The sequence below is a fragment of the Antrostomus carolinensis genome, unplaced genomic scaffold (assembly GCF_000700745.2).
Source record: "Antrostomus carolinensis isolate BGI_N321 unplaced genomic scaffold, ASM70074v2 scaffold25734, whole genome shotgun sequence".
Classification (NCBI taxonomy): domain Eukaryota; kingdom Metazoa; phylum Chordata; class Aves; order Caprimulgiformes; family Caprimulgidae; genus Antrostomus; species Antrostomus carolinensis.
Genome location: NW_010313200.1, coordinates 20,809 through 30,423, shown reverse-complemented (window position 1 = coordinate 30,423; position 9,615 = coordinate 20,809). Strand labels below are relative to the sequence as shown.

The 9,615-nt window shown below is 41.6% G+C and overlaps 1 protein-coding gene across 1 annotated transcript in view; it reads right to left on the bottom strand.

The window, feature by feature from the left end:
- Nucleotides 1–2,111: 2,111 nt before the first annotated feature.
- LOC104524416 (beta-adrenergic receptor kinase 2) overlaps nucleotides 2,112–9,615 on the bottom strand; it is a 25,345-nt gene continuing 17,841 nt past the window's right edge. The window contains exons 11-18 of the mRNA XM_010167285.2: nucleotides 9,498–9,564; nucleotides 9,173–9,273; nucleotides 7,916–7,982; nucleotides 7,375–7,470; nucleotides 4,683–4,845; nucleotides 3,894–4,030; nucleotides 2,841–2,954; nucleotides 2,112–2,273 (exon numbers count right to left, since the gene is read on the bottom strand). Coding sequence (XP_010165587.2) covers nucleotides 2,112–2,273; nucleotides 2,841–2,954; nucleotides 3,894–4,030; nucleotides 4,683–4,845; nucleotides 7,375–7,470; nucleotides 7,916–7,982; nucleotides 9,173–9,273; nucleotides 9,498–9,564 — 907 coding nt within the window. The remainder of the gene's footprint in view (nucleotides 2,274–2,840; nucleotides 2,955–3,893; nucleotides 4,031–4,682; nucleotides 4,846–7,374; nucleotides 7,471–7,915; nucleotides 7,983–9,172; nucleotides 9,274–9,497; nucleotides 9,565–9,615) is intronic.

The following is a 9,615-nucleotide window of genomic DNA, read 5'->3' as shown; positions in this document are numbered from 1 at the left end:
ATGGACTGATAACAAACTCAGAAAGTATGAACAAGTCACATAAGAACTAAGAGCAGTTTTTATCACAATCTGAGGGTGTTTTCCCAAATCAAGAAGAAAAATAAGAGCATTGCATGGTACTGGAGGAAAAGCTTAACAGCACCCAGCGCCCAGTCAGCACCAGTGCGATGAGACATGTTCTGTGCTGCAACTCAATAAACACCACACACCTGCTTCCTACAGAGGCTGCTGTGATGCTAAACACCACTTACCGGTGAGAATGGCAGAGAAGCTGGTACTCTTTTTACAGAGTAATTTGAAAAATAAATGGGAGATCATTAAAACATATCCCTTGACTCACACAGGGTATCTTCCAAAATGCACTCTCCTTTTGTGCTGCACCAGCTGGCAAGACAGAGTTCGCACCCTTGTGACACTCCCACTTCTAGAAGCAAATACATCCAATTTTATTACAGGGTAAACCAATACTTTCAAAATAATTCTCCCATTTTTGCCAATTTGCACTTTTCTCCAAGGAAGTGGGTCTAGAACTCCGTGGTTACCCGCCAGCAACACAGGCGAGACAGCCCGCGCAGGGCAGGGCAGCAGAGGAAGCTGCTGGTGCAACTTCTGTTCCCATTTACGGAGATGCAATTCCCCTTGTCTTTAGGGACCACGAGAGTTGCACCACCCTAATTAGGCAGAAAATGTTCTCTAAGGTGTTTACTGGGTCAGAAAAAAAGCTTAAATTAAGTCCTGACCTATCTCTTACAAAACATCACAAGAGCCAAGGAAAGGCTGACTGCACATGCTTAAAGCTGTCAAAGAGTTAAGAGACTGTATCTTTACTTTAGCAAGAGTTTCCACATGACATGGCTGATGCCTCAAGTAGAATTAATATAAATCTGGCATTTGATCAACTCGTTTTGTCAGTTCCATCCTCAGTATTCTCAGACTGTTTTCAACGGGGACAGTTTGAACTCTCTAGAAAAGAAAATTAAAAACCCTTTTGCAAGCCGAGCCATGTGACGCACGCGTGAACCTCCTGAGCTGAGCTACAGCGAGAGTCTGGGATATCTACACTATGAGAACACACTGGCTTCATGTTTCTATGTACAACAGAGAAGGATCCACAAGTCCCATAACTGAAGAGCGATCCAGAATACGTACCGAGGTACCCAGACACTTTAACCCAGTACATGCACTAGAATGCATGGGATTTGAATAATTTCTTTTTAATTTTTAAAAAGTGCAGTTGACCTGAAATGGAAAAGAACGGTCTTTATGTTCACTGTAAACTTGTCAAAAGGAATCTGCTCTTTAAAAACTGTGCTAAAATAGTCAATTTATACAACAGAGCACTAGATGAAGCTACCATAAACTCCTCTTCACCAATTATTACTCTATTGTGTCAGTTATAGTACTGCATATATGTAGAAGAAGCAAAACGGTGGTAGCTACTATTAGTGAGTAAAACAAACCAAGTGAATAATTGGAGTTCAATGTTTCCATGAAGTAGCAATAACATTTAAACCACAGGACAGTTAGAATTCAGTACTTTGAAGTGCATAAGAGTCACACTGTTGATCATCAGCAGTATGGAGAAAGGTTATTATAAAGTCAGCAGTAATGGTTGGAAAGAACATGGCAACACGACAGGGTAAAGGTTTTCCAACATGGCAAGCCCGCAGCTCCTTCCGCGGCCGAAGGGTCTGTCGGTATCACACACACAAGTGTCATCCAGCAGGAAGCGTTTCAGTCTCCAGGCTCGGGACACACCAAACAAGGGTATTGCAGAGAAAACAGCATCTTCCTTCCATCAGTAGTTGCAGAGTAACGGAGCACGTTCGGGCACCGCCGGGGCGCAGGAACGCGTGGGAGCAATATGCAGCCTCTACGTTCGGTAATTCCCATCGCTGCTGGGAGCATGAATTCACTTGCCATTGTTCCAGGCTTCACAACAACCTCCAGAGACAGAGTTCTGACATTATCCCACGCTGTAAACATCTCATTCTTCCTCTTCTAAGCACATCCCGTGTCCAGGATTGCACAAAGTAATTCGTAAGGATTCTGTGAAACTCGACATGTTCACAAAGTAGCTTTCCCGAAGTGAACGTGGCTCTCCGTTTCTCCTACAGCCCGTTGCTGTTCCTGTGGCTGAGTGGCGGTTTTGAAAGCTCTACAACTGTTGAGCGAGATTTATTGAGAAACTTTGGAGCCCGACGCAGCAACCTCTGTGCCTCAGTAAAAGCTTCTGTCAGCTCTTTTTTCCACTGAACAAATTCTGGGTCACTCTGAAAGAGATACAGAAGTAGTTTGGCACTGCACAGTAAACGGCCAACAGCGTCTTCTCAGACAGCACTTCAAGCAGCTTATTTTAATTTCCCAAAGGAACGAGTAACTTTGGGTATTGAACATGTGCAGCCCTTTGATTGTCTGTCACCCCACCAAAGCCAGGGGAGGCAGCAGCAACCACAGCCGGTCATGATGGTTGGAGGATCTGCGTACTTCCTCCCTCGCCAACGCGTTAGCTACTGTGAACTAACCGCAGCGAGACACGTGCCAACGAGCCCTTCAAAGCCCACGGAGGTTAAAAAGTCTTGAAGTTTTTAGCTAGTTATTAAACTGAACTCATTTTAGCCCAAATACCCTTGAAATCCGTGACAGGAACTAGCACAGGTGCAGCTTTCCTGCTTTCCAAATCTGAGCATGATAAAAACTTCACAGTTTTGCTTAAGTTCAGCTTTGCTTCATAAAATACCCTTAATTAATACATAATGGGAGGACTTGAAAAACTTTTGAATAATATTACCATATGCAAACCAGCCTGATTAACCGATATTGAAAAACAAGCGGCTCACCTCACACTGTAGGACAAACTGTTTTCCTCCTTTAATTCTCAGTAAGATGCATTTCTTATCTTTAATTTGTGTTTCTTCAACAGATACTATTTGTTCCATTGTCAGTAGGTTTTGCTGTAGCATTTGCAAAAATAAAGCAGAGAGATGACTCCAAAAAAACCTGTTTCCCATCAAATAAAGCCAGTATCTAATTTTTCTGGACTACCCACGTAAATCAAGTTATGAACATTAACAGTCACTGCACAAACATGTCTTTATTTCTCAATACTGGGTCATGAACTAAAGATAGATTATAAGGTAAGAGAGAGATTTAGCAAGGGGCTTGGTTGTTTCAACAGAGACAACAAAATCTAAGCTAAGAAAGCCAGTAATGACAGCACGGAATAAGAATCCACAAATAGGTGTGTCTACAAACAAAATATTCTGTTTTCCCTCAAGATTGTTGCATATGATTTTATCTATTTTCCAAGTATTTCTGCTGTTATTAAAAAAGGCAATCTTACTATTTCAAAGAGCTGAATGGGAATATTTAAGCACTCTATACTTACAAAGAAGCAAACACACACAACAGTTTGCAGAAAAGCTTTCCTTATAGACTGTAAGAGAACAATGTTTTGAAATCCCAAAACCTTCCTTAACTAGATATACAAATGATCTGCCTAGCACGTGATCACAGCTGGACTAAACTACAGTGACTATAGCATTTTCTTTGAAATAAAATGCTATAGCATTTATGACCTTACCAGTTTATGTTTTTTTGTATAAATAGTCCAGAGATCCTAAATGAAAAACAACACCATGAACTACCAAATTCCTTTAAAAACATAACAAAACAAAATAAACAGGTTTCTCAAGTCAACTTGACGTTTCCTCAGGGCAGTGTAGCTACCCATTAACTACAGATGCTCAAGATAAGTTACTCAAGTCCCCTGGTCATTCACTGGGACAAATCTCTACTGCCACTGCCCGAGGACGAGTTCTCAGATCTGCCTCAACATCCACCTGCCTTTCAGGCCGCTGGAAGCTGCTGCTCTCCAGAGTCACCTCACTTACCCGCGACTCTCCTTCTCCTCGCCATTCAAGTCGGTTTGGGAAGAGGTAAAAGTAACGACGCTGCCACTGAGTCAAGAAGGGGTTCCCCAGTTTCAGCATGTATCCATGCATGATGCAATCCTTCCCAAGCGCGTAATCTGGAACCAGAGGGAACATCCATGGGTATGTGAGAGAAGGTGCTGCCTAAAAGCACTCTGCAAACGTGCTCAACTGGGAAAGGACCCAGTCCTGAGCACAACGTGACCCAACGTGCTCTCACCAAACCTGCACGAGTGCTTCTATGTGCACAGGCACACACGAAAAGCCAATTCTGCCTTAATTAGAGGAGTTGATGAGGCTGCAGTGGAGTAACCAAGGACAGAATTTGGTTCCTAACAATCTACCTTATGAACTATTAAAAGAATTGTATATTGCTACCCAAAGTTCAGCGTTTGTCAAGCAACATCCTCACGCAAACAAGTGAGGTTTGCTGTACAGGACCTCCTGTTTTCTTTGCCAGTTTCTTTGTCATGAAATCAAATCCCACATATTCTTTTCTGAGCATACACCATAAACAAAAACGATGCAAAGCTGTACATGACCATCTTCAAAAGAGAGCACAAAAGATTCTTCTAAAACATTATGTCATCACAGAGCATTTCAAAACATTAAGAAACACGATACTGACTAAATGAATTCTAACAATTACTGGTGAATGACAGTAATACGAGAGTCTGTTGTGAGGAACTTCAAACACATGAATTACTATCTACCAGCAAAAGATGGAGAGAAGTGGATTTGACAGATTACCTTCCTCGTGGCCAAGCTGCTTATTTTTAGCCCTTTTTCTGGCCTCAATTTTATCTGTGTCTGCATTTACTGCATCATAAACAGTTTCTGCTACTTCTTGCTGCCAACGCTCCGATATTACCAGAGGGAAGTTCTTATACAATTCCTGGTCACTATCAAGCAACTTGTAAGAGAAAAAACAACATAAAACCACAACATTTTAATAAATTTTACTAATTTTACCCCAAATAGATAAGTTACCCATATAACAGTATAACTTTAAAAGATAAATTGAACTCTAACCTTACCAGAAAAAACAGGTGCAAACAAGAGAAAACATAGATACTAATTTAAGTAAATTTATATACAGAGAACAGGTCACCTGTCCTAAAGTTGTTTGGTTTGATCGCTCTAAAAGCCTTACTTAGTTTTTAACACAATTAGACATTTTGTCAACACTATGCAACATTCTCAGCAAAAAATTTCTATGAATAAATGAAAAGATATCTTTTTACACAACGCCTTCCATGCTTCCACAGTTTAATTTTCCATTCTTAATAATTAACCTTCAGAATTCAGCAGCACATGCTGCAGACCTCATTCTTCCTCTTAGATACTTTTCCCCCCTAATCCGTAACTAAAGTACTTAAATTGAATTGCACTAAAGGAAACTAAAATTACAGGATCTGCAGGAAGGACTTGTTGCTTGACACAGCCACACGCTGGGTGTAACCACGAGGCACTTGGACGCAGTGCAAAAAGCGATCAATGTTTTCCCTGTAACATTATGAAAGGGTTTGATCTGGGGATGAGTTTAAACTCTCTACGGCCACTCCTCAGGTGCTTCAGTTTCCAACAATCTAGACAAACCAGAGGTTTTCTTCCAGGAGCAAGACAGAGGCATCCTTTATGGTGTTATGAATGTTGTCAGTCCATGGAACTGCCCAGTTTGCCAGCGGGCAGGGCTGGGCTGGTCCCCGGTGCAGCAGTGCCGGGGGAAGGCAGATCCTGAGGGAAGGGGACGCACGCACAGCGCTGCTCCAAGCAAAGCCAGACGCTCCAGCCACTGCTGCAGCACCAGCAGGAGCAGGACAGGAGAGCCTTGGTCAGTTCTCCTTCTGCAGCCAGGCCAGGTCAGACACTCCCAGAATAGAGGTCCTCCTCCTTTTCAGAGATCCACAGCAGGAGAACACAGGCTGGATCTGAAGGCAGAAGACTTCTCTGCAGTTCTGCACAAGTAGCTCACAGGGGCTCCTTAGAGCATCTGAGTAAGAGGAGAAAGCCACGAGCATCCACTGATGGCTTTCCAGTTTGTAACCTCCCAGCACACGTGTTCTTGGTGTCACAGGACACTCTGCAGTGTAAATATAACCCGCTGGGGTAATGGAGAGCAAGGCACTCAAGACTGGTGTCCTCACAGGCAAAGATGCCTCCTGACACCTTAATGGAAGCTCTGACTGTAGCTGACTCAGAGGCACGAATTATTCAGTCCCTTCTAAAAGACTGTGACATCCCAGTGAAAGTGCAGAGCAAAGAAGCTGTATGTGATATCCCTCACTGACTCATGACTAAGAATAAATTTACCTTATAGGCAGCCTGAACAAAGATTACAGGCAAGTGATCTGGCTACAGGATTTACAGGCCTCGCTGAGAATACCTGATCCCCTCAATAAATAAAAAGACCACCTGGTTTCTCATTGCAAAATGTTCCTTTGAATTACAGCATTACAGAACTGCAGGAAACTGGCATCCTGTTAGACTAACACTGACACTGAAGATGTGGAGGTTTCTGGGATAAAGAACATCTCGGGTTCTCTGCATTTCTCTTTAAACATGTAAAATCTTCTCTGTGCCAACTTCTGTAATTACAGCAGGTGACACTGACAGACAGGTTCCTTTTTAGGCACAGCGAGTACTTAACATATTTTTTTGCTTATAAAGTTTAGAGAAATTGGTTTCTCTCCTGACTCACTTCTGTAATAGCAAGAATAAAGTTTGATCTATTGAAGAAAAAAATAAATGCACGAACGGGACAGACCCAAGCCAAGTGCTGATTCACCTATTGTCCCAAAGCACCAGGGAGGCTTCAGAAGGGGATGAACACACAGGGGATGTCACACCATCTCCATGCAAGTCAGAACTAGGCCAGCAGCTTTAACATCTCATTCTTCCCTTTATATTGTTCTCATTGGATTTCAGATAATACCAGAACCTGAAAATTTACTTTATCACTTTTCTATCTTATAAAGTTGCTGCCTTTAATATACAGTTTGTCATTTGTAAGAGCTTTCCAATGTACTCTCTGACCATGAGGTAATACTATTAAAACAAGGTTTAATTCAATTCACCCGAATCACCAGAAACAAATTACAATTTCTAAAACTACAAACCATTAAGTATTCTTGAAAACCTGAGGATTTCCCAAAAGTTTCCTGACCATTTGAAATATTTCCTTTATCAAATAAAACTTTTGATAGGAAGGTAGATTTCAGTCAGTCTAAAAAATAAAACATAAGGACTTGGCAAGCAACAACAAACTAGCCAACCAGCCTGAGATACCTCTTTCATAACAGCATGGATTAAGTTTCCAAACTTGAAAGCAATTCCTTGCACACTCAGTAGCCCCTGAAGGCAAAGGAATGGCACGCACACATGGAAAGTTAAGCCCAGCAGTCCCAGTGCCATTCTCTACCTATCAGCTAAGGCTGTGTACCTTAATGCCTTTAGTGTCCTCTTCATCAAATGACCCAATATCAAAAGCATCTGCTGCATTTACTTCTCCCCGGGGAGGAATCAATGGTGGATGGTACTAGAAATTAAAAGTGGCATAATTAAAGACAAATTAGTGGACATTATTTAAATCCATTCTGTAGATCTATACGGCCTTCTTATTTTTTGCACAAGTTACACATGACTCTGCAAAAGTACGTGCCTTGAAATTAAACCTCAGTGCAAAGAACTTCTCCACTCCTTTAATAAATGGTCCTCCAAACATTTTGGGAGAAAAAATCCTACAGTTTTGAGACAGCTAAGCAGAAGAAACCATGTGTGGTTTGCCCCTGACAAAAGTAATAGTTCAGTAGTACCCAAAAGGAAGACTTGTAGTTTTCATCAACGATCCCCCACGTATTCATGCAAGTGAGTGCACGTGCTGGGGACTGGAACCCTGAAGTTTTCTGTCCTTTATCTGCTTAGGGTTATTTTCTTTTTAATGCTTTACCAAGTAAGCTGAGGTTACTATCTTAATCCTTTACCTTTTGTAAATAGACTTGCTGCCAATCAATGCCTTTGAAGAAAGGATGCTCTTTTACTTCTTGTGCACTGCAAAACAAAAGTATCCAAAGTCAACACAATAAAGGAGCTTTTCAAATGTATTTGAGAAACACAAAGCCTTCAAAGGTCACATTTCTATCGCTTGAAAACATCTGTAAAATGTTCTTTTTTCAAGGAAAAAAAAAAAGTCTTCCTAAGTAAACAACAGAAGAGAAGACTTCCATGTGGAAACACTGGAAATAGTGCTGTAGGTCTGGCAGGCACTTACTCTTGCTTTGCTACAGTATTCCACCATTTCAAACAACACACAACACTCGCCTGTTGCCAGATCCCATACACTGCTTCTAAGGAACAAACTTACTGCACTCCATTTGATATCACACGTATTTTATGGCAAAATAAGTAACTACGCTGGATAGGTCCAGGATGAAAAGCCATCTCAGGTCATCAGCATGGAGGGCTCCAGGATAAAAAAATCCCTCAGAATATCTCACTGGAACTAAAGCCAGCCCCAGTCTCAGGTGTGACTATCAATTAACAGGTATCACACACTGTCACGGGGTTCTCAACAGTTATTTACTCCTCTCACAGTTTTCTCTCCTACTCACACACGAGGCACGTGCTAGTTTTTTAAATAGATTATAACAACAATTTGAGTTCACAGCTATAGGCAAGGGAAGCTTGGCAGGAGCTAGTAGTGTTTTGCAGTCAATAAACAAACAAACAAAAAAAAAAGCCCTTTCCCTTACAATCATTAAATGAACCAGGTATCTCTGGAAATAGAGGCAACCCAAAACGAAGCGAGTGTTCACAGCTTTCTGTGCTTGCTGTTTTAGGGGCTGGGTTTTTTCTGTGTAATATGCTCCTATCATTACAGCTACAATATAAGCAATAAATTGTAGCTATCAACATTTCTGAATCAAGTAATATGACTTCACACCAAAACAGATCAGGCAAAAACATAACAACAACACAGGGATGAAAAGGACAAACACCAGCCAATGTAAGCGTGACTGCACAACTCGGGGGAAGGCTTTAATGACAGAAATGGTCCAAAAATTTGCCCAACTACAGGAAGCTGAAATGTAATTCCATGCAACAGCACTTTCTAATGCTCTCTTTCCAGAATTAAAATCATCACAACAGGAAGCACAGATTTTTACTTGACATTAATTCATTCACTCATAGAGAAGTGGAAATTTTTAAAGGCAGTGGTCCAAGGAGAAGACAACACCTACCTTCTTCCTTGGCATCCGAGTCTCTTGGTAACATCCCGTTGCAGGAGCCCTTCCAAAAGGGACTTCAGCTCAGGAGAAAAGGAATCTGGTAGCTCCACATTCTATGAGAAAAAGAAGTACAAAAAGAGACATTGAATTCTAGAAGCAGTGTGATCTGCTTTCCCCACAGAGGAGAGCAGCTTTCCTTTGATGGCGTTTGTAAACAACTCTTCCATGTGTAAATACAGCTTTCTCAGAAAGCAGGCTCTACAGCTCCAGTTTTTAGAGGGAATGGGAGTTTAGAAAACAAGAGGAATGAAACTGCAACTGTCACCAGGCTCCTTACCACGGTGAGCGTCATCCGGTCGATCTCATGCTTATCTTTGGTTTTGTGCTGTCTGAAAGGACTGTGACTGTAGAAAGAAGAAAATGCACTAATAAATATAAAGCCATAACATATCAGG